Here is a 23,630-nt window from a genome sequence, read left to right on the forward strand (position 1 = left end):
TTCTGTTTTTGTCTAGTTGGACAATTTAGGCCTATGCCCAAATTCTCTCAGTATATTCTGTTTGTCACTTCAACATTCCTGTGGCTCTGACCTCTCTGAATTGGGCTTTACTCAGATCCTTTCAAACAACAACCTCGTATATGGTCTTACATGGCATCAATTATCATTCATGTTCTCTTTGCTGTTTGCTCTTTGTACTTAGCTACTCTGAGTCATGTCTTCATCTCCCTGGGCCCCACAATAAAACATCAGTTACGTTTACATTGCAATTCTTTGCCAATACTTGTAGCTTATCACCCCTGTCAAACGAGTCTGTCAAATAATAACACATCCCACCTAAAGCAAACAATAGTGCATGAGATAAAGAGACTGTTTCTGGAATAATTAATGACTTTAAGTAGCTTCATACACCTCGTTCCCTGTGTCATGTCTTGAATAGTCGACCAGGTATTGGAGGGCTCTAGGGAGTGAGGCTGCAGTGGGATTCAGAGAGGAGGAAGGTGTTTGTTTGAGATCGGAGGTGATAGCCAAGGGACAGCAATATAACTGGGTTGTTTCACGAAATGAGTGCCTTTTGTTGTTTTAAGTAGAACTTTTGCACAATGTTAAATTTTTAAAGCTTGTTATATTTAATTAAGTGCTCTTTAATATAGACCACATAGATAATTCAATAAATCTGATTTTTTTATATAAATGAAGACAAAATTCAGTATTTGACGTGTCCCTCAGTGCACACTCTGTGACCACCATCATTGTAAAGGACACACACATCGCTACTAGGTTGGAGATGATTAAATTACATAAATTATACTAATATTCTTACTAACACAAAAGGCAAGGCCATCAATGCTCTCAAACTAGGACCCTTAATTTGAATTGGCAATACATTTCTAAGAAATATTTGCAAATCAATATGTATTTTGTGATTTTTTTATATATTCAAAAAATAGTTTTATATTGGCAACAAATATATTTGTTGATAAAACGGACATATTTTCTAGACCTATGATTGGTTGATCCTCATTTTCAACTCTGACCCTCCTCTCATGAAACCACGTGGTAGTTCTATACATGCAGCTGTGGATGTTAGCATCATGAACAGATATCACTGAATTCTTTTCCCGATCAATATTATCCAGTTCACAAGTAATCATGTCAGGAAAATCGGATTTCAAGATTAATTCAAAGTTTGCAGAGAAATATGACAAATATAGACAAAAAGAAGAGTTACAAAGGCGTAAGTGTGACTTCCCAAGCTTGTCAGCTAGCTAAATGGCTAGCAAGCCAGCCGTTTAATTCATGTTAGCTAAAGTTATCATTTTCAACGTGCTTGCTAACTTTTGATCCCATTTGAAATGAATCTTATTCTGTAATTTATTTAACTTATATAATTATACGTTCAGAAGTTAACTTAGTCATCGTTACATTTTTTGTTATAACTAGGTAGCTAGCATGTCCAGCTAGCTAGAAATTTAGTTCTGACTTGTTTTCCTAGCGGAATGCTTGCACCCCATTGAATGGCTTGTCATGTTCATCATTGATTTATTTCAGTTAAAGACAAATATGGCGACCAAGCTGACGAGAGTGAGTCAGATTCAGAGTCAGATGATGATAGCGAGGTGGTAAGTACTATTACTGTATCTAATTTGGCTAGCTATATAGTTTCAAGTTCAAAATGCCAACACTGCCATGGTGTTCTGTTTATGGTTTGTCAGTGTTTTTGGCCCTACCTTTGGTAGGTCCTTGACCTGTATATTTGTAATTTCAATGCAGACTAATGTGTGTCCTCTTAGGAACTTGACCCCAAAGTTGAAAGGGACTTCTACAGAACATTGTCTCTGCTGAAGAAGAAAGATCCTAAGATCTATCAGACTGATGCAACGTTCTACACAGTGGAAGGTATGTCATCAGTCAGCGTGTCTTGTTGTTGCTGCAACTGATTACAGTATGACACTGTGATTCTGTGTTTGTTTAAGAGGTGTCTTTCACCACCCAATGTTTCATTCTTAATCAGATGCATCCATTGGGGATGATGCCCAGCCTTCAACTTCAAAGAAAACAGAGAAGCCAATGTATCTGAAAGACTATGAGCGAAAAGTTATCTTGGAACGGGGAGGGTGAGTGAGCTGCAGATGTCCTACTGTGCATATCTTCATATCTCATTTTGGGCAAATGGTTTGACAGTAACAATTTGTCTCATTCCCAGTAAATATGAGGATGATGATGAGGAGGAGAGTGATGATGAAGAGGCTGCAAAGAGGAGAGAGGCATGTTATGATACATTGTATGTTATGACACATTTACATGGAGGTATGTCATGAGAAGTCATTTGTTTGCCTTTGCTTTCTTTGACAGAGAGCTGCATCTCCAAGTTACATCCAGGAGCAGAGAGAATTGAAAGAGAGGTAAGGGTTAAATTCTCTCAATCACTGTGTCGTTTGTCCTAAAGAACAGTTATTTATTTGTGTAAATACACCCTTGTTTTCTGTCTTTTATAACTCTTTGGAACATAAACACTGTCATGCTTCCTCCAGCTTCCGTAAGTTCATACAGGACAGTGATGAGGAGGGCAGTGAAGAGGACTTTCAGCTGCTGAAGAGGAGGACCAAAACACAGGAAGAGAAGGTCAGTGGGAACCGGTGCCTGACTTTGTCTTATCTTACAGTATAAAGCACTGCAGAGAGAAACATTCTATTCCTCTAACCTGTTATCTTTCTACCCAACAGGATAAAGAGGAAGAGGATTATGTGGACTGGCTGAAAGGCCAGGCAGAGCTGGATGGCCCAGAAGAGGTGCAGGACATGGTGAGTGATGGAGAGACTGTTGGAATAGAGGGAAAGAGAGAGATATGTAATGACCTGCTGTGACTGAAATATGTGCTCTGTGTTGAGACAGAAATACCTGAGGGACTATTGGAACGACCCAGAGCTGGATGAGAAGGAGTGTTTCCTTAGGGATTTTGTCCTGAATAAGGGCTACATGGAGAAAGATGACGTGGACAGGTAACAGTTATTTACATAAATTATTTTATGTGTCTATAAATTTTTCAGTTTTTTTTGTTTTGTCTATGTATGCTTTCAATTGTAATCGTAGAGCAGTGCTCAGCACCACTCTGACTGTGTACTAATCTGCCATGGCTCTGTGCAGGATCCCCAGCTATGACGAGGTGGTGAATGATGACGTGGAGGACTCAGAAGAGGATGGGGAGTCGTTCTTGGAGCGCCAGGAGGACTTTGAAAGACACTACAACTTCCGCTTTGAGGAGCCTGATGCCCAGAAGGTGGACTTTCCCGTCTGTCTCTACATGCACATGTCTGTTTGTATGGTGTAGTGTATGTACCTTGGTCTCATATCTTATTGTTCCTTACAGATCAAGACTTACCCCCGTACCATTGCCACCTCTGTCCGCTCCAAAGACGAGCGCAGGAAGCTCAAAAGGGAGGAAGTGAAGGATAGGAAGAAAAAGGTCAGTAGACTCTCTCTCTTTTAGTTAATCTTATACATCATACCATTCCTTCCTCATTTCTCTCACCCTCCCACTCTGCCAACAAACCGACCTGTCACTCTTCTGGCCCCTGCAGGAGAAGGAGCAGAAGCATGAGCAGCTGAAGCAGCTGAAGAACCTGAAGCGTAATGAGATCATGCAGAAGCTGCGGCGGCTGCAGGAGCTGACAGGCAACGAGCAGCTGGCCTTCAGTCAGGTGGACCTGGAGGGAGACTTTGACCCCCAGCAGCATGACCAGCTCATGCAGGTGACCACTCTCACACCTCAAGAAGAGAAACGGATTGTAAATAAAAAGACACTCCTCTTATTGTCTCTCCCTGTATTTTTTTTCTTCTTCCAGAAATTCTTTGGTGATGAATATTATGGAGAGGAAGAGGGGGAGAAGCCCCAGTTTGAAGTTGAAGAGCTAGAGGGTGGTAAGTCACTCGTTGCTGATTTTATTATCTCAAGTAGAATTGAATACTTTAGAATCGGTGGCATTGTAATAAGGTAGCTTTCTCTGTCCTGCAGAACACTGGAACTGGGACACATGGACAGGAGAGGGTGGAGAAAAGGAATATGGTGGTGAAGAAGGGGAGGAAGAGGAGCATGAAGGAGAAGAGTATGACCAGCCAAACTGTGAAGATCCAGATTTTATTGTGAGTTCCTCTAATATGATCATCACTTCAGCATTGCCTGCAGACCTTCAGAAACACGTTTAGGGGAGGCTAGTCAGAAATAATGGTCTTGTTGATGTTGGAGATAGTCAGGCCTTTGAGATTGTATGTGACTCACTCATCTGAACTCTCACTTGACCAGATGGATGCAGACTATGATCCCAGTCAGCCAAGCACCTCCAAGAAGCAGAAGAAAAAGGAGAAGATGAAGGTGGATGCCCCGCTGATGGGAAAGAAGAGAAAGAAGTCTCATTTTGCTGAGGTCATTACCCAAAACAAGCCTGTGTTTGACCCCCGTAAGTCTCAGGAGGTTCAGCACCATGAATCTTGGGTTATTTTCCATAACCTTTTCGATTCTGTTTGATGTACTATAGATATTGAGACTGAATGCTCTTTCATGCATCCATCCTTTGTGTTTCAGAGGAGAAGTCCTTTGAGCAGTACCTGGACGAGTACTATAAGCTGGACTATGAGGACATCATAGATGACATCCCCTGCAGGTTTCGCTACAGGCAGGTCCTGGCCAATGACTTTGGCCTGTCCACTGACGAGGTGAGACTGGGAGCTCTAGTTCCTAATAGGTTGTCTCAGGGTTGGGTTCAAGTGAATTAAGGAAGTACACTAAAATGCAAACTTTTCCCCATGCTTTTCAATTAGAAAAAAATGTGAGTTTGGTTAACTTTTTTAGTTGTCTGGAATTTAAATATAATTGACCCCCGAACCCTGGGTTGTGCTATAGTGTTGTACTGTTCAGACCCCGAGTCCTGCACTGATGAGCTGAGATGTGACTGACCTGGTATTGCCACCCTCTGGGGACGGCTCTGACCAGGGCATGACTTCAGTTAATCTTCTCTCTGAGCAGACGAGGATGAGGAGAGTGATAGAAAGGGAAATGCTTGTATGCACTGAGTTATCAACTTGCTTGGAGCCTTATCTGCACAAATTAGGTTTAAAGTCATTTCTGTGGATTTAGCGTCTTTGTTTAAAGTGGCTGTATGAATATGTTACTGTTACAGAAAGTAACTTGTTCTTCCCTCAGATCCTGGGAGCAGATGAGAAAGAGCTGAACCGCTGGGCCTCGCTAAAGAAGACCTGCATGTTCAGGTACTGAACCTGGTCTCAAAACAGTAGGCATTTACTAATCAGCTACCTATGGGGAAAATGGCCTTTCATATTTTTCCTTTTCTATTTTTTTTCTTCAATCTCTTTTTCAGGTCTGACAAGGAGGAGATGAGTGATTTGCAGAACTACAAAATCAAAGGACAAAATGTGAAGAAAAAGATAGAAGTCTTGAATTCTTTCTATGCTGAGTGAGTATTCTACCATATGCAGATTGGCAGAATATGTTCTCTAAGAAATCTGAAAACTGAATTATCATCATTGACCAATTTGTGCTCATATTTCCTTGCAGGGAGGACAAAGCAGAGGGCAAGACCAAAGTGGGTAAGAAGAGAAGAGACAGGATGAAGAATGCAGAGAAGGATGACAAGGATCTGGAGGATGATGATGAGGCTGGACCCAGTCAGGAAAGCTCTGCATTGGACTCTGGTGAGAGGACGGTAGTCCAGGCACTCAGAGAGGCAGGAGACCAGGAAGAGGAGTTCCTGGTACCTAAATCCAAGAAGTTGAAACTGGAGGAGGAAACAGTTGCTACTACTCAGGAGACTGCCAACACAAGGACTGAAAGGCCAAAATTGCCAAAGAAGAAAAACAGGCACCCAGGAAGCCGCCTCATGTCGGGGAAGGGGCCCTTCAGGGTAAAAATGGGTGGGCGAGAGTTCAGCGGACAGAGACTGAAGGCCTATGGACTGAATCCCAAGAGACTGCACTTCAGGCAGCTTGGCAGGCAGAAACGAAAGGCTCAAGAGAAGATTGAGAAGCAAGGGATCAAGGAGTGAGGGAGAGAATGGCACCATTATGATTTTGTTCCCCTTATATTTTTGTGGTTTATGGTTGGTAAAGTGACAAACTGCACAATATAAATGGACCAGAGAACAGTATGGTTCCTAATAAATCAAAGTTGAATGAGCTTACAATAGCATTGGCACTGATAGTTGCCATTGCTGCTATTTTTCTGAGGGCTGCTTAGAATTGTATATTTTGTATTTTATTCATGAAAACTATCAGATCAACTTGAACAACTCTTGGAACAATTGTGATTTACTTGACTGTATTTTGCAAACTATGCAATACAATTGTAGGACATTTTGTGTACTCCAACTGTTGTTTTTAAGAAGAAAATGGTTCCCTAAAATGTACAAATTTTGTCAAGAAATAACCTCTGGGGGTACAGTGAGCCTACCTATCCCACAACACCACCGCAGTTCCATCAAAGAGAGTATGTATACTATAGATTATTGGTTCCCAACCAGGGGTACTTGAGAAGAATAGACCTGGTAAAATACACATGAGGGGGTACTCCGGGCAATGAAAAATTCAGATGGTACAGTAATCGAAAAGGGTTGGGAGCCACTGCTGTACGTTGTTCGTCGAATGAAAATGAAACTCCGTGGGTCCATCAGGTGACATTGTGTAAAGTAAATCTTGTAATCTCATGACATTGGCGCCCCCATGTGGCTCTAGCCAATCAGAACGCTAGATATTTTTGGCGCTTTCTATTAATTCTATATTTTCAATTGTAGGCATCTACTTATTGTTATATTGTGTATGTGAATAAATATTTTACATTTCTCCTGTAATTTAGTTTTTTGTTTAGAAACAAAAATTCCGTCAGGCACTTTCTCTGGCACCTCGTGTAAGCGCGCGCGTTCGCAGGACAACTTTGAATTACGGAAACGAGTGAAGTGAACTGTTTACATTCGGCAAAACACGGTAAATCAATGCTTGTTATTGTATACCTTTCTAAACGTATTTAATTAAGATGTTAGTAACAGTAGCTGTCGGCAGAGGGTCTGGGCATTAAGGTTGACTGCTGTTTTCAAGCAAGAGCCTCTGCAGCTAACGTTAGTTAACGTAGTCAGCAAACAATTTTAGTGGTGTTGATGCACCAGCTAGTCTACTCTTGAATAGGCAGTAATTTGTCTATTTCTACTAAAATATTCCACAGAAAAGACGTTACCATGCTTCAGGACGTTATGGACACGGGAGAGTCGATGGTCAAAATACTGAAAAGCAGCAAAGCTGACGATGAATTAAGAAAAGTGAGAGAAAAACAGCAGTGTTTCTTTGAACGACACTTGGACACGAAGAAAACCATCACACTGGTGTTAAACGGCAAGGAAAAATAATAAACTTGTTGATCCTGTCATATGATAACTTACTTTATTTATTTTCATGCCGTCAAGATATATAGCCTTTTTGATCGCCATTGTCCTCAGGTGTAGTTCAGTGTGAGGATGAGGCGAGCCAGAAGTTGCTGGACATGGAGGGGCAGAAGAGCCAGGCAGAGCGGGAGCTGGACAGCCTGGAGCAGGAGCTGCTGCAGTGTACAGCAAGGAGCCAGAACATGGACTCAGAACTACAGTATCCTTCACCCAGTCATGCTCTGTCTCTACACAGAACAAGTTCTTCATGTACTGCAATTGGTTCTCTCAAAAGTGCACATGAATGCTTTGTTGCCCAGATAATACATATAAGGAGCAGTCACATTCTACCTTGAGCTTGTCTATTGCAACAGGCTGACCAGGCTGCCATCCATTGTTGAAAGTATTTTGAGATTCCAGTGTATATGCCATACAGTGAGCATCTGCAATAGCGCCTTTGAATCAGCTGTTTTCTCCAAAGAGAAATGCATGCACACATTTTTAAAAATCTATGCAAATTTTATCTACTAGCTAAATGTTTTTATCACGTTACACTTATTTTGGGACTCCACCCCTGTAAACGTAATTTGCCTGATGACATACGAGTGGACAAGGATTCTTATTTAATACAAGCGCATTTTCCTCGCCTCCGCTCTCAATTACCTTTGACCTTTTTCAAAATCAGGCAAGGAGAGGTTGGAGTTGTGGAGTAGGAGAGGATGGAGTTGAGGAAGCGTGGAGTCGAACAGCACCAATTGAGATTCTCCCGTGTTGGTTTCCTTGACCTGTTCCTCAGATTCCTGCAGAGGGAGCTGGAGAGTCTGCGTGACTCAGAGCAGGAGCTGCAGACTCTGCAGCAGGAGGTTGATGATGACACTACAGAGGTCATCCCATCAGCCATGTGAGTAGGACTAACAGCTTCTGACATAATCACTCCCAACACCACACTAAACCATGATAGTCGGTGAGCATTGATCTCACATCATGAACAGCATGGTGCAACTTGACAAACTGTTAATTCTGCAGATACGTGGCCCAGTTGTACCACAAGGTGACCAAGATCAAGTGGGAGTATGACACGGAGCCACACGTTCTGAGAGGAGGTATTTGTCACTGCATAACTGTTTTTCCATCACCCTTTGACAAGTCACAAATGTGGAATTCTTGTTTAATGGCTGGTTGATGTGGGTTTTGGTTGCGTTTAACTAATGTTTGAGTGTACTTTAATCCCTTGCAGTGCACTATGGAGCTGACCTGGCCACACCAATCAACATAGACACCTCTGTGCGCTCTCGGTGTTCAGTCAGTGATGAGCTGTGGAACTTTGTCAGCACTGAATGGTAGAAGAGATCAAAGGAAAGTTGCCATATCTATCCAGTAGTTGTTTCTCCTGTGGTTGGATTGTCTGTTGTGTTGTAATACATTTGTTTTATAATTAGATTGTATTCCTATTGTTGGTATTGACTTGCATGATATTTTGTTATATTGAATAAAGCAGTTTTCCTAAGCATCACATTTCCTAGAATACTTATTTGGGTAGTAACCTATAACCCTAGCTTTTATTTGTATCTACTTTCACCATAGACATTATGAAAGACTATTTTCTGCCAATAGGTGTCATTGCAAACCCACTGCTTTTTGATATGGTACTGAAATTACTGTATTGAAAAGTTGGGTGCTGATCACCTTTTTTAATGCAATTAATGTCCAATGTGAAGGTGTGCTTATGCAACAGACAGTATTCTGTACTGCATTGCAGTTTGTTTTTGCAAACTGAGATTTTCAGGAATGGTAACTGTTATTCATGGTAAATGCTATTCCTCCATGGGCTTTCCAAGCAAGGAGGATGCACAATTGACTAGTGTTTCTGAGGTTTTGGTTGAATAGAAACATAATTGTAACTGCTGCAGTAATAATGTGTTGCTGTTATTAGTTGTCTACCCATTGAATTTTCCTAATGAACATCTGTGAGCCTAAAAGCCCAAGGGATAAAATAATTGGCAGGGCAGAAAGCCTGACATGAGTTATTGTGGAGATTATCTCATTTTAGAGCAACTCTATTTATTAAATTTGTGGCCAGCCCAAACTTTACCCACTTTTGCAAAAGTCCATGTTGACAAAGTGAGTTCAACCATTTATGGTTAAGGGGACTTGTTTCTAGTCTTGAATGGAAAAGGGCAGTTTTTTTGCTCACACACAATTTATGCAAATCTTACCATTACTATTCATTGCATGTCCCACACGTTTTGTAAATGAGTCATATTTTATTGCCAATGCTTAGGTAGGTTTCTGCCAGTGTAGCATGTGGTGAGTAGTTGGTTTGATACAGGGCGGGGGACAGGTTTCGTTTGGATCTCAACTCGTGTAACTTCGTCAGCTGGTGCTTTCTTGTTTATAATCTTACTGGAAACGGGGCGTCAAGTATATTGTCCCCAATGACTGCTGCCTTCTCTCTGTGTTGCCACAAGCGCATGTCTTCTTCTTGAATGGTTGCTTGTGGTATGGATTTGGTGCACTGTGGGTCAAGTGGGGGGGTTTGTCGTGTGTGCTTGTGTGTTTACTTTAATAACTTCAGCATCGATCAGACATTTACATTTTATTGTGATATACAGTACATCGTTTCTTTGGCATCTGTCTGCTCTATCGTGGGAAACTACACCTTGGTGTATATGTATATTTTGTAGACTGTTCCATCTTCTCAAATGAATTAAGTTGACATTTGCTTATCGGTGTTTATGCACTTTTCAGTGGTGAAGTGTATGGTATGTGATGACTATATAGGTCAAAGCCTTTTATAACTGGTGGATGATGGGAGGGTAAGTTTCCTGTGAAAGATCTGAAACATCTCACTCACCACATTGACACTAGCACTTTCATATTCTCACACATGAGGCCTCTGGCTTCACAAATATATGGTGAGAGGAAATAACTAGATTCAATGTTATTTGTATGGATGTTTATTCTGCAAACAATGACCAAAAATACTGTTTTTGTAGATATTGTTCACATTTATTTATTGTTTGAATGTACATATAAAACATTGGCAGTGGCCTCATAAATTAAGTTTAGTTCAGAATAAACAAAATACAGAAACTATTGTTCATTTTATTTACACAATATACTGTATAGTACAGTAAGACAGAAATATAAATATTTTCATTTGTACATTTATATACAATGTGAGAACAGATTTTGAATTGCTTGCTTTTTAAAAACCACTGCTGTTACAATGGGACTTTATACATGGAACCCCAAGCATTTGTGGTTTGTCTTTGACACATTTCTATTAACCACTGTTTACAGAAAATAGACATAATACTTCATTGCATGAGAGGGATATTCTCCAGCTTGTTCAGGAAAGATCTGAAGGCTATTGTTTTTGTGAACAGGCTGTGTTCAATATGATTTCCATACTTTTTGAGTCCACAAAACTAGAGCCAGTCAATAATGTCCTTTTTATTGCTCACAATCATGTCTGCTGCTACGTGTGTTTTAGAGACCTCCAAAGATGTGCAAACCAGAAGAGGCATCAATGTGACATTCTCTGTGTGTCTAAGCCACCAAGCCTCTAATGTTGGTCTGGGGACCTCTACCCAGAATTCCAGCTAACCTGAGATCAGATGACAAAAATGACACGGTTCTGGCAGCAGTTTTGGGTGTGGATGCTTCATGTTTTAATTACATGTCATTATGTTTGTATTATGTATTTTCTCGAGAGGGGATATAAGGATGAGCCTTATCATGACTCAAATGTATACTTTACTTATGTGTATGACTCAAAATAAAATGTACTGAATGTGTTTCAATCTTTGTATAATAAAAAACATGAATAACGTTAATTTCACAGCTGCTGGTTGAGTGGTTCTCTTTAAATACCGGTAAATGGTGAATTCAAAATACTGCTACAAACATGAATCCATTCCTTCAGGAGGGTTTTTCTTTTCTGCAGTTTGGAGTATGGAAGATTGTTAACGTATGAAAGATATATTGTATCTCAGCATACGAGAGAAGGACTTTCACAGTATGAGAACAGCATATTAATCCGTTAAATGCTTGGCGCCGAAGACTAAAAACCAACAAGGTATTTCTTTCTCTAACACTGTGACTGAGGATTGACTTCCTAACAATAGGCCGACCAGTCTTTAAATGGAAACCTCCAGCTTATCTGTCAAGGAAGAAAATGCCAGACCAGGGGAGGAAGGCAAAACATAAGACAATGGTGGGTTCCGCTGACGTTCTCTACCCTTTTGAGGTGAGAGGAAGAGTATTACTTCCTCCCTGCTTGTAGTTCCATTTACAACCCATACGTAACATGTAGTAGTCTCACAGCTGTAAGATGGTGCCGAAGAGCGGTCCAGTCAAGGGGGTATCCAAGACTCTGCTCTTACTGTAATTGGACAATTATCCATTATTACTGCTGAGTCACATTGGGCCGTCATGGACAAGTCATGTCTTTGACATCCTGGGGTAGATGGCTTTTATAGTGGAAGGGGTGAAGTTCGCAGAAGAGACTGTGATCTCCAGGCCCTCCAGCCTATGGGAGGGCGCCTCAGTCTTACTGGTACTGCACTCCAGGAAGGACATCCCTATCTTCTTCACCTGGCCATCCTTGGTGAGGAGGCAGCGTCGACACAGCAGCCTCAGGATGGCCCTCCTCATGTCCTTACTGGTCAGGGTATAGATGATGGGATTGAGGAGAGAGTTGATCATGGCGATGCCCAGGAAGTAGTCCGCCTTGAAGAGCACCTGGCAGCTCTGAGCCGGGCAGCAGAAGTCCAGCAAGAGGAGGATGAAGAGAGGCAGCCAGCAGACGATGAAGACACCCAGCACGATGGTGACGGTCTTCAGCAGGGCCATGTACTTCTGGGACTTGCGGGCCAGGCCTTTGCGCTGCGGTCCAGAGCCCAGGTGCTTTGTGTTGGACTTGACAGTGTGGAAGATGCGTACATAAAGCACCCCGATGGCCAGCAGCACAGCGGTGAACACCGTGATTAAAAAGAGGATGTAGCTTTTGGCAAAGAGCGGCAGGATGGTGGAGCACTGGTCCAGACGGCCCATACAGTTCCAGCCCAGGACGGGCAGCACCCCCAGGAACACTGACAGAACCCAGCTGGCCCCGATCAGGGCAAACATCCGGCCTCGCTTGGCCCCCTGGTAGGGCTTCATCCTCACCATGGTGACGTGGCGCTCAATGGCAATGGCCAGGAGGCTGATGACAGAGGCGGCCAGCGTTATGAACACCCCCCCCTCCCTCAGGAACCACAGCACAGGGGTCATCTTTAACGTGTTGGCCCCTGAAGTCACAATGTTCACCATGTAGGTGAAGCCTGCTAGCAGGTCTGAGAGTGTTAGGTTGCCTAACAGATAGTACATAGGCAGGTGGAATTTCTTATTCTTCCAGATGGCCAACAGCACCACAGCATTCTCCAGCACTATGAGCAAGCAGATCAGCAGGAAGGCTATGGCCTCTGGCTTTAGTCCATCCTTGTACTTGTTCTCCTTCAGTTTGCCTGTGTAGTTGTAGTGTTCTCTGATGACAGCATTGCTCTGGTACTCGTGGAACATCCGGAGCAGGTACCCTGCCGATGGGGACATGGGAATCACAGTGGGGGCAGCGTAAGCAGCGTAAGCAGCATGCGATGCTTCCATTGGTATTCTGAGAATGTTGCTTTCTTTTTAGCTGACAAGATGCTTTCCACTCTGCATCACATAATTTTTAGGCAGTCCATAATTCAGTATGTTGGAAGTGGGGAATGTACATTCCTTAGGAAATCTATCTTTGAATGTTGTTTCTGACAGATAGATCAGTCCAGTTTTTTGTATTTAGTATTAGAATAGATGGTAATAAGAATCCTCAATGTGATAGCATTATCCAAAACTGTGCAATGCCTGGACAATCCACTGGATGGCTCAGACAAGCAAGAAACCTGGAAACAAAATAACAGTATTGAAATACAGTATAATAGCCTATTTATCTGTAACAACACACACATGTAAATAAAAGGGGGAGGTGTACATTCTTCATTAACCTTGTAATTAACAGTACCTGTCTTCGTTCAAATTCTAATAGAATGTTTTTGAGTATGAAACTAGCAAAGACATTACTCCACGGGTGCCTTACAAATGAGAAATTACCAAGCTAAGGCGCCATTAAAAATACATAATAACAGAATTCCCAATATTAGTGTTTGTCCTGGAGAAACTTGGCCTATTATGTCACTAATTCATATTTATCTTTATCTTCCGTGCGTGCGTGCGTGCGTGCACACGCACGCACGCACACACACACACACACACACACACACACACACACACACACACACACACATGCCCACACACATAAAACGCACATACATGCATACTGACGCCACACTCTCTCTCTCTCTCACACACACACACACACACGCACGCACGCACGCACGCACACACACACACACACACACACACACACACACAGACTTTCACACCACTCACCACATACACTTCTGCTACTGTCTATTTACCGCCTGATATCTATCCTGTTGTCCAGTCACTTTACCCATACCTAAATAAACAGCTACGTCAATTACCTCTACCCTTGCACATCGACTCAGGTACAAGTACTCCCTGAATAGCCATGCTATTTTTTTACTCGTTATTGTTATTCGTTGTGCACTGTGTATTTATTCCTTGTCCCACTATTTCAATTTTTTAAAAATCTTTAACTCTACATTGTTGGAAAAGGACCCATAAGTAAGTATTTCAGTGTTAGTCTACACCTGTTGTTTTCAAAGCGTGTGCAAATACAATTGGATTCAATTGTATTTGAGGCACTGTTGCCTATCTGTTTTAAACATAGCATATGATAAAACACTAATTCAAAATGATTATGGATTGGGTATGCAAATGTATGAATTAAGTTACGTTTTTTAAATAATTAGTAGTTATTCAAGTTTGTATTATTTCAGAAAAAGAACAAGACAACACTGAAATCTGTTGTTTTCATCAACTTGGCTACAGGCTTGTATCAAAATTGTGAAGCTAAATATCTGGATTTTCCACCACATTGCTGAATTTCTCAAATATAAGAAAAATAAACCTGTCCTTGCTTTAGCCTAGTTATTATATGCCATCAAATTATAGAATTTCGATCAACTGTCTAAAACACCATAATATCTGTTGAATAAATAAATACCAAACAAGTATCATTCAAATATTTATAAAAACGAAAAATACCCCGTAGAAATATAAGTAGGCTATTACACAAATATAACTACAAAGACATACCTTTTAGAAGTTTAGCTTTGCCTGAGAACGTGTTCTTATTTAGCGCAGTTGTCTTGCGTTTGAATACGGTACACTCTGACTGATGATCAGACGTGACAGATTGTGATGGGAGAAAATAGACTGACGCGAGACTCGACTTGAAGTGGGCTGGGCTGGACTCTGCCCTCCAACGCTCAGCCTTCCTCTCTACTTCTCCTTTACTTGGCTTCTGAAGTCGCAATAACTATAGGTAAATGCATTGCCCGAGCTGGCTTGGAGATTAAATAGCATTACTCTCTGGATTACAATTATTTTAGGGATGCGGTGTGAGGCATTTATGATCTGTTTTGGCTACAGGCAGTTTCGCATGCTGGAAGGTATAAAGGTGCATTCTTTCTAGGCCAATTGCCATCTGATATGTTTTTGATCTGTGGTTGTAAAATGGATCACTATACTACTTCCCAACCTGGTCTCAGAGCATTTCATATGATTCTGAACATAAATACATCACACTCCATTTAGTATGATATGTTACTTTTCGTATGGTATGTATTCATTTCTGGATGTTTATCATCCATTTCGTATTATGTGTTCCGAATTACAATTTGTATGATATGTTATGAATTCCAATTTGTTGTGGCTAATGTTAGCTAGGTGGCTAGGAGGCTAACATTAACCTTAGCTACCTGGCTAATGTTAGCTAGGGGATAGGGTTAAGGTTAGGGGAAGGGTTAACTAACATGCTAAGTAGTTGCAAAGTAGCTAAAAATTTGCAAGTAGTTGAAAAGTTGCTAATTAACAAAAATGCACAAGTTGTCCGTGATGAGATTTGAACACGCAACGTTTGGGTTGCTAGACATTCACGTTATATGTTCAACCAATCACTGATTAAGAGGGGTTGGGGTAAATGTGGCAGACACATTTCAGTTGAAGGCATTCAGTTGTACAACTGACTAGGTACCCCCCTTTCCCTTTCCCTTTCCCTCCTTTAGTTTTGCATTAAGTAACATTCTGTCATGTAACCATACCAAACTAAACATATCATACTATGTAAAGTGTTGGTCCCATGTTTCATGTGCTGAAATAAAAGATCCCTGAAATGTATTATACGCACAAAAGCTTATTTCTCTCAAATGTTGTGCACAAATTTGTTTACATCCCTGTTAGTGAGCATTTCTCATTTGCCAAGATAATCCATCCACCTGACAGGTGTGGCCTATCAAGAAGCTGATTAAACAGCATGATCATTACACAGGTGCTCCTTGTCCTGGGGACAATAAGAGGCCACTCTAAAATGCGCAGTTTTGTCACACAACACAATACCACAGATGTCTCAAGTTTTGAGGGAGCGTGCAATTGGCATGCTGACTGCAGGAATGTCCACTTGAGCTGTTGCCAGAGAATGTTAATTTCTCTACCATAAGCCGCCTCCAATGTTGTTTTAGAGAATTTGGCAGAACGTCCAACCGTCTCACAACTGCAGACCACGTGTAACCATGCCAGCCCAGGACCCCCTAATCTGGCTTCTTTACCTGCGGGATCGACTGAGACCAGCCACCCAGACAGCTGATGAAACTGAGGAGTATTTCTGTCTGTAATAAAGCCCTTTTGTGGGGAAAAACTCATAATGATTGGCTGGGCCTGGCTCCCCAGTGGGTGGGCCTGGCTCCCAAGTAGGTGGGCCTACGCCCTCCCAGGCCCACCCATGGCTGCGCCCCTGCCCAGTCATGTGAAATCCATAGATTAGGGCCTAATTAATTTATTTCAATTCACTGATTTCCTTATATGAACTAAAAGTCAGTAAAATCATTGAAATTGTTACATGTGTGTTTATTTTTTTGTTCAGAATATTTTGAGGGCCTGGATTTACATTTACTATCTTACATCTAGTATATGAGACCAGGCTGCACTTCCTACAATGATATGGTACTTAATTTTTAAAGACTGTCAGTTTTATTGGTTTACTTCTTATCTTTACTCATACTCTGAATGAAAACATGGGCCATGGATCTTTTTTCATGATTTGGACAACGCTCTCTGTCAGTCCCCCACCTCAATGCGTATAGAGTATGCAGACCTTCCTCATAACCGTACATGTTTCTGAGGATGAGAAGGATGATGGAAATACAGCAATATGTGCACTTTGTGCAGTTATGATAAATTACTACATTAGTATGTAGAAATTACGTAAAGGGATGGTGGGTGGCTGAGTGGCTGGATCCTACCTTCTCTAAACAGGAAGCCATCTCATTGTGCCTAGAAGGGAGAGGGATTTCCTTGAGAAACACCTATGAAGTCATAGTAAGACGGATTCGACACTGACACAGTGCATTCCAGCTTGACGTGGAACACACTATCCTTTGGGAATGCAATGCCACCTTACTCATTTCCAGTTAGAAGAGGATTCATAATACGTTGTAAACAAATCACGTTTACCAAAAACAAATACATTGTTTTTGTTACTGCATGAGACACGAGACTCGTTTTTAGTCGATTGGGTTCCATTCCTCTGACATGCTCCATCAGCTTCTAGAGGCTAAATCTATTTAAGCAATATTTCTCTGTAAGGCTGTTTTATTTAACTGTTGAGGAGGCATACTTCTCACTTCACCTGCTTCTCTGGAGTTAAACTATTTATACTGCTCAAAAAAATAAAGGGAACACTTAAACAACACATCCTAGATCTGAATGAAAGAAATAATCTTATTAAATACTTTTTTCTTTACATAGTTGAATGTGCTGACAACAAAATCACACAAAAATAATCAATGGAAATGCAATGTATCAACCCATGAGGTCTGGATTTGGAGTCACACTCAAAATTAAAGTGGAACACCACACTACAGGCTTATCCAACTTTGATGTAATGTCCTTAAAACAAGTCAAAATGAGGCTCAGTAGTGTGTGTGGCCTCCACGTGCCTGTATGACCTCCCTACAACGCCTGGGCATGCTCCTGATGAGTTGGCGGATGGTCTCCTGAGGGATCTCCTCCCAGACCTGGACTAAAGCATCCGCCAACTCCTGGACAGTCTGTGGTGCAACGTGACGTTGGTGGATGGAGCGAGACATGATGTCCCAGATGTGCTCAATTGGATTCAGGTCTGGGGAACGGGCCGGCCAGTCCATAGCATCAATGCCTTCCTCTTGCAGGAACTGCTGACACACTCCAGCCACATGAGGTCTAGCATTGTCTTGCATTAGGAGGAACCCAGGGCCAACCGCACCAGCATATGGTCTCACAAGGGGTCTGAGGATCTCATCTCGGTACCTAATGGCAGTCAGGCTACCTCTGGCGAGCACATGGAGGGCTGTGCGGCCCCCCAAAGAAATGCCACCCCACACCATGACTGACCCACCGCCAAACCGGTCATGCTGGAGGATGTTGCAGGCAGCAGAACGTTCTCCACGGCGTCTCCAGACTCTGTCACGTCTGTCACATGTGCTCAGTGTGAACCTGCTTTCATCTGTGAAGAGCTCAGGGCGCCAGTGGCGAATTTGCCAATCTTGGTGTTCTCTGGCAAATGCCAAACGTCCTGCACGGTGTTGGGCTGTAAGCACAACCCCCACCTGTGGATGTCGGGCCCTCATACCACCCTCATGGAGTCTGTTTCTGACCGTTTGAGCAGACACATGCACATTTGTGGCCTGCTGGAGGTCATTTTGCAGGGCTCTGGCAGTGCTTCTCCTGCTCCTCCTTGCACAAAGGCGGAGGTAGCGGTCCTGCTGCTGGGTTGTTACCCTCCTACGGCCTCCTCCACGTCTCCTGATGTACTGGCCTGTCTCCTGGTAGCGCCTCCATGCTCTGGACACTACGCTGACAGACACAGCAAACCTTCTTGCCACAGCTCGCATTGATGTGCCATCCTGGATGAGCTGCACTACCTGAGCCACTTGTGTGGGTTGTAGACTCCGTCTCATGCTACCACTAGAGTGAAAGCACCGCCAGCATTCAAAAGTGACCAAAACATCAGCCAGGAAGCATAGGAACTGAGAAGTGGTCTGTGGTCCCCACCTGCAGAACCACTCCTTTATTGGGGGTGTCTTGCTAATTGCCTATAATTTCCACCTGTTGTCTATTCCGTTTGCACAACAGCATGTGAAATGTATTGTCAATCAGTGTTGCTTCCTAAGTGGACAGTTTGATTTCACAGAAGTGTGATTGACTTGGAGTTACCTTGTGTTGTTTAAGTGTTCCCTTTATTTTTTTGAGCAGTGTATTTTCTTGCCCCAATTAATTTCCAGTTGGCCCCGCAGTAGAGAACTGTTGGTAAGCCCTGACTTGTCCTGCCTGTCTCAGTTGTCCCCTGGCCTAAGGCCCACCCAGTGGCTGCTTGCTCAGGAGGTGATCCTCTCCATGGGCCTGTCACCCGAGTGGCAGTTAGCCTCTTGCTGTGACACTATCTCACCATATCACCCTCATTAACACACAAAGAGTAAACAGAATGACACCCCACTCAGCCCAGCTGCTTCCCACAGTAGGAATCTACTCAGTCCCCCATTATTCTCCTTCAGGTCTTGTGTCTGTACTCTTTATTAGTTGCCCATCGCCCCTAGGGAGTATAGTACATGCATGAAGTGCTTTGGATTTGGATGATATATTTCTGTGACGTTGGTCTTGTAATGTGGAAGTCAATGGGAGGAAAGATAATCTTTTAATGTATCTGTTGTTTGTGTGCTCTGTGTGTTGTTGTCCCTTTAGGGAAGGCATGTTGCCAGTACGGCTGTCATGTCTTGATTGATGAGCCAGAAACCCCCAAAAAGAGAGGGACCCTGTTGATCAGTCTGACATTTCTGCTTGTTTCATAATGATACAGGATCCTTTCTCTGCTGAAAAGATATGCACCACTATTTTGTCCATTGGGGGATGTGAGAAAGTCAATCACACCTCAGTGTAGCGTTGCATTCTTAGACTATGACAATTTCCTTTGGCTGCAGCATTTCAGTGCTAATCCAGTTGACGAGCAACATTCTCAACTCAGTCAAAATAACACACAGCCTGCCATACATACTGTATGAAGGACCCTGAAAATAACACACAGCCTGCCATACATACTGTATGAAGGACCCTGAAAATAACACACAGCCTGCCATACATACTGTATGAAGGACCCTGAAAATAACACACAGCCTGCCATACATACTGTATGAAGGACCCTGAGAATAACACACAGCCTGCCATACATACTGTATGAAGGACCCTGAGAATAACACACAGCCTGCCATACATACTGTATGAAGGACCCTGAAAAGGTCATGAGAAAAGCACTCGCACCTTCCCACTGCTTAGAACGGCGTTTCATTAGTGTGTTTATCCAATCAAGAGCTTGTTAGATATCCTCATCCTCTGATTCAACGCTGACCCCTTCACTTCACAAGGTCAACAGAACAGAGGATGAAAGGGAGGGATTAAACAATATTTCATCTGGATGACTGGTTGAACTCAAAAGGACATGTCTTGTCATCCATCCCCGTTCCCTTGCTCCCTTACTTGTTCCACGCTATCTTTTTGGCAGGATTCATCACAAAACATAGTGCGCGTAGATCCAAGCCACAAGATACACATGAGCAGAAAGTGTTTGCACTCGTTCTTCTCTCTTCTCTCTTTCTCTCTCAGTTATATGCAAGGTGTCATATTTGAGAGGTACAGTAGGTTGAGGGAGTGACCGCTTTTTCATTTGGAAGTTGTTGAGTTGGGCGGCTTGTTGACCCGATGTTGCACTGGGTGAAGTGAGGTCATGGGATTTCCACTCCTCCTGTCTGGAGCACCGTAACTGAGTAGGGTGGCTTGGACACAGCGTCTGTCCATCACAAACCTCTCACAGAGACTACAGTGGAGAGACTAAAGGACAGAGACTGACAGAGTTCATAAAAATGTCTCTGAATGTGCGCAACAAGTTGCTCGCCTGCCTTTCTGTGTAGAAAGTCCGGGTTTTGATGGTGGTTAACTACAGCTTAGTGTTCAAACAATGACCACAGCTCAAGTTCCAAATGAGAGGATGTAAGAGGAACATATGAAACTGCTGGACTTGTTTCCTTTCCATTACTGGTCCGTCTACCTCTGTCAGGCACGTCACCTGACTCTCCTCCCAGCCACTGGCTGTCTGGAGCACTCTGAGGCTGTGCTGTCATGCAGTCCTTTTCGAAACAACACAACAGGACTCACTACACTCTTCTGTCACAATTTGAATATGGATAGATGGATGAAGATTGTATCTGCCTCCCTCTCTTGTCCATTCCCTGTGTGTGACTTCTAGTATGTAAACTAGCATGTCTTACATGGAAATGCATGCAAATATATCAAACATGGGCAGCAATTGTTGTATTAAGTGTTGTATTAAGGGCCATAGTCTCTGCTCGGCTGTAAGTCTGTAGCTTTGTGTGTTTGAAATTCTCAAGTAGAGCAGAATGTCAAATTGCTGTGATCCAGACTTTTTGTTTTTATAGGGAAACACTCTTGAAGTTTAGCCTTTGTGTGTAAGCCAGGCAGACTTTATAGAGAGGGGTTGTGCAATAAAACAGAAATTACACTGGAATGCATTCATTTATTTCGCTGGGTAAACAAACTTGTTTTAATCTTTTCCCATGTATATTTTTCCTATTTTTGAGTGGAACAGGAGATGGAAAACGCTTTGTTCAGTTTGATGTTGTCGTTGCAGTCAGTGGGGATTTTCTGGGACAAATAAGCACAGGAAGAGGCTCGCATTTGGGAACAGTTTGATTATACACACACTCTGCAAATGTGAATGTGACTTTGTCTATGTATAAACACAAACATCCTCAGCTTTATCTAAACCTCTACAAATCCTCACTCTGAAGCTGACGTGCATTTCTTTTTTGAATACAAACCCCTGCCACAGAGATATCACCCTAAAATTGCAGTGTCAACACGTTTTCCCTGCTGCTGTGTCTCGTCTATCAACATAATATACTGCTCAAAAAAATAAAGGGAACACTTAAACAACACATCCTAGATCTGAATGAAAGAAATAATCTTATTAAATACTTTTTTCTTTACATAGTTGAATGTGCTGACAACAAAATCACACAAAAATAATCAATGGAAATCCAATTTATCAACCCATGGAGGTCTGGATTTGGAGTCACACTCAAAATTAAAGTGGAAAACCACACTACAGGCTGATCCAACTTTGATGTAATGTCCTTAAAACAAGTCAAAATGAGGCTCAGTAGTGTGTGTGGCCTCCACGTGCCTGTATGACCTCCCTACAACACCTGGGCATGCTCCTGATGAGGTGGCGGATGGTCTCCTGAGGGATCTCCTCCCAGACCTGGACTAAATCATCCGCCAAGTCCTGCACAGTCTGTGGTGCAACGTGGCGTTGGTGGATGGAGCGAGACATGATGTCCCAGATGTGCTCAATTGGATTCAGGTCTGGGGAACGGGCGGGCCAGTCCATAGCATCAATGCCTTCCTCTTGCAGGAACTGCTGACACACTCCAGCCACATGAAGTCTAGCATTGTCTTGCATTAGGAGGAACCCAGGGCCAACCGCACCAGCATATGGTCTCTCAAGGGGTCTGAGGATCTCATCTCGGTACCTAATGGCAGTCAGGCTACCTCTGGCGAGCACATGGAGGGCTGTGCGGCCCCCCAAAGAAATGCCACCCCACACCATGACTGACCCACCGCCAAACCAGTCATGCTGGAGGATGTTGCAGGCAGCAGAACGTTCTCCACGGCGTCTCCAGACTCTGTCACGTCTGTCACGTGCTCAGTGTGAACCTGCTTTCATCTGTGAAGAGCACAGGGCGCCAGTGACAAATTTGCCAATCTTGGTGTTCTCTGGCAAATGCCAAACGTCCTGCACGGTGTTGGGCTGTAAGCACAACCCCCACCTGTGGACGTCGGGCCCTCATACCACCTTCATGGAGTCTGTTTCTGACCGTTTGAGCAGACACATGCACATTTGTGGCCTGCTGGAGGTCATTTTGCAGGGCTCTGGCAGTGCTTCTCCTGCTCCTCCTTGCACAAAGGCGGAGGTAGCGGTCCTGCTGCTGGGTTGTTGCCCTCCTACGGCCTCCTCCACATCTCCTGATGTACTGGCCTGTCTCCTGGTAGCGCCTCCATGCTCTGGACACTACGCTGACAGACACAGCAAACCTTCTTGCCACAGCTCGCATTGATGTGCCATCCTGGATGAGCTGCACTACCTGAGCCACTTGTGTGGGTTGTAGACTCCGTCTCATGCTACCACTAGAGTGAAAGCACCGCCAGCATTCAAAAGTGACCAAAACATCAGCCAGGAAGCAAAGGAACTGAGAAGTGGTCTGTGGTCCCCACCTGCAGAACCACTCCTTTATTGGGGGTGTCTTGCTAATTGCCTATAATTTCCACCTGTTGTTTGTTCCATTTGCACAACAGCATGTGAAATTTATTGTCAATCAGTGTTGCTTCCTAAGTGGACAGTTTGATTTCACAGAAGTGTGATTGACTTGGAGTTACATTGTGTTGTTTAAGTGTTCCCTTTATTTTTTTGAGTAGTGTATAACAAAGCATTCCAGGTCCCCTTTTCACTGATGTAGCAACCTTCTGAAACACTACATTCTGGAGCGTGGTTTGGTCCCCAGCCCCTCCCCAGTCCTTAGGATAAAGGGTTTTACTGACAATGTTACACTTACTGTCACTTTCAATTCTCAGGCTCCCTAGCTAGCATCATGGTGGATGACCTAAAATTGTTTGCTCATGCTATTACATATGTATTTTTCCAGATTAACTGTTGCTGAGTGTGATTTGAATGAAGGGTCTTATGAAAGGCTGTTTTGTTCATAGAAGCCGCACTGAATCGTGGTTTGGGATGAGTTCATCCTGGAAGGAGGAATGGAATAAAGAACATTCCCATGGAGAAGGGGAGAAGGGGTGGGGGTGTAACCGTTCTGGGTGAGTCATGTGAATGAGTTAGGTCTTTCACAAGATTTATTCTAACTTTTTCAATGACCA

At 43.0% G+C, this 23,630-nt stretch overlaps 3 protein-coding genes and 1 non-coding gene across 4 annotated transcripts; 3 read left to right on the forward strand and 1 right to left on the reverse strand.

Moving 5' to 3' along the window:
• Positions 1 to 1,021: 1,021 nt before the first annotated feature.
• Positions 1,022 to 6,851, forward strand: LOC115201585 (protein KRI1 homolog). Its single transcript, XM_029765350.1, has 19 exons — positions 1,022 to 1,237; positions 1,552 to 1,622; positions 1,794 to 1,899; positions 2,015 to 2,117; positions 2,207 to 2,267; positions 2,356 to 2,405; positions 2,535 to 2,625; positions 2,727 to 2,804; positions 2,896 to 3,002; positions 3,148 to 3,280; positions 3,371 to 3,466; positions 3,582 to 3,752; positions 3,846 to 3,921; positions 4,016 to 4,143; positions 4,304 to 4,457; positions 4,583 to 4,713; positions 5,201 to 5,265; positions 5,376 to 5,471; positions 5,573 to 6,851. Exons 1-19 carry the CDS (start codon positions 1,153 to 1,155, stop codon positions 6,057 to 6,059), a joined length of 2,289 nt encoding a protein of 762 aa, XP_029621210.1. The 5' UTR covers positions 1,022 to 1,152; the 3' UTR covers positions 6,060 to 6,851.
• On the forward strand, positions 4,926 to 5,023 carry LOC115147500 (Z30 small nucleolar RNA). The gene has a single exon (XR_003866366.1). It is a non-coding gene; the product is annotated as a Z30 small nucleolar RNA (small nucleolar RNA).
• Positions 6,148 to 8,934, forward strand: LOC115201601 (kinetochore protein Spc24-like). Its single transcript, XM_029765370.1, has 6 exons — positions 6,148 to 6,993; positions 7,229 to 7,395; positions 7,500 to 7,644; positions 8,221 to 8,325; positions 8,451 to 8,527; positions 8,662 to 8,934. Exons 2-6 carry the CDS (start codon positions 7,242 to 7,244, stop codon positions 8,766 to 8,768), a joined length of 588 nt encoding a protein of 195 aa, XP_029621230.1. The 5' UTR covers positions 6,148 to 6,993; positions 7,229 to 7,241; the 3' UTR covers positions 8,769 to 8,934.
• A 1,477-nt stretch (positions 8,935 to 10,411) lies between these two features.
• LOC115201593 (sphingosine 1-phosphate receptor 1-like) lies at positions 10,412 to 14,791 on the reverse strand. Its single transcript, XM_029765359.1, has 2 exons — positions 14,691 to 14,791; positions 10,412 to 13,351 (listed from the first exon to the last, which is right to left on the reverse strand). Exon 2 carries the CDS (start codon positions 13,071 to 13,073, stop codon positions 11,871 to 11,873), a length of 1,203 nt encoding a protein of 400 aa, XP_029621219.1. The 5' UTR covers positions 13,074 to 13,351; positions 14,691 to 14,791; the 3' UTR covers positions 10,412 to 11,870.
• Positions 14,792 to 23,630: the final 8,839 nt, after the last annotated feature.

Source organism: Salmo trutta, chromosome 1 (assembly GCF_901001165.1).
Source record: "Salmo trutta chromosome 1, fSalTru1.1, whole genome shotgun sequence".
Classification (NCBI taxonomy): Eukaryota; Metazoa; Chordata; class Actinopteri; order Salmoniformes; family Salmonidae; genus Salmo; species Salmo trutta.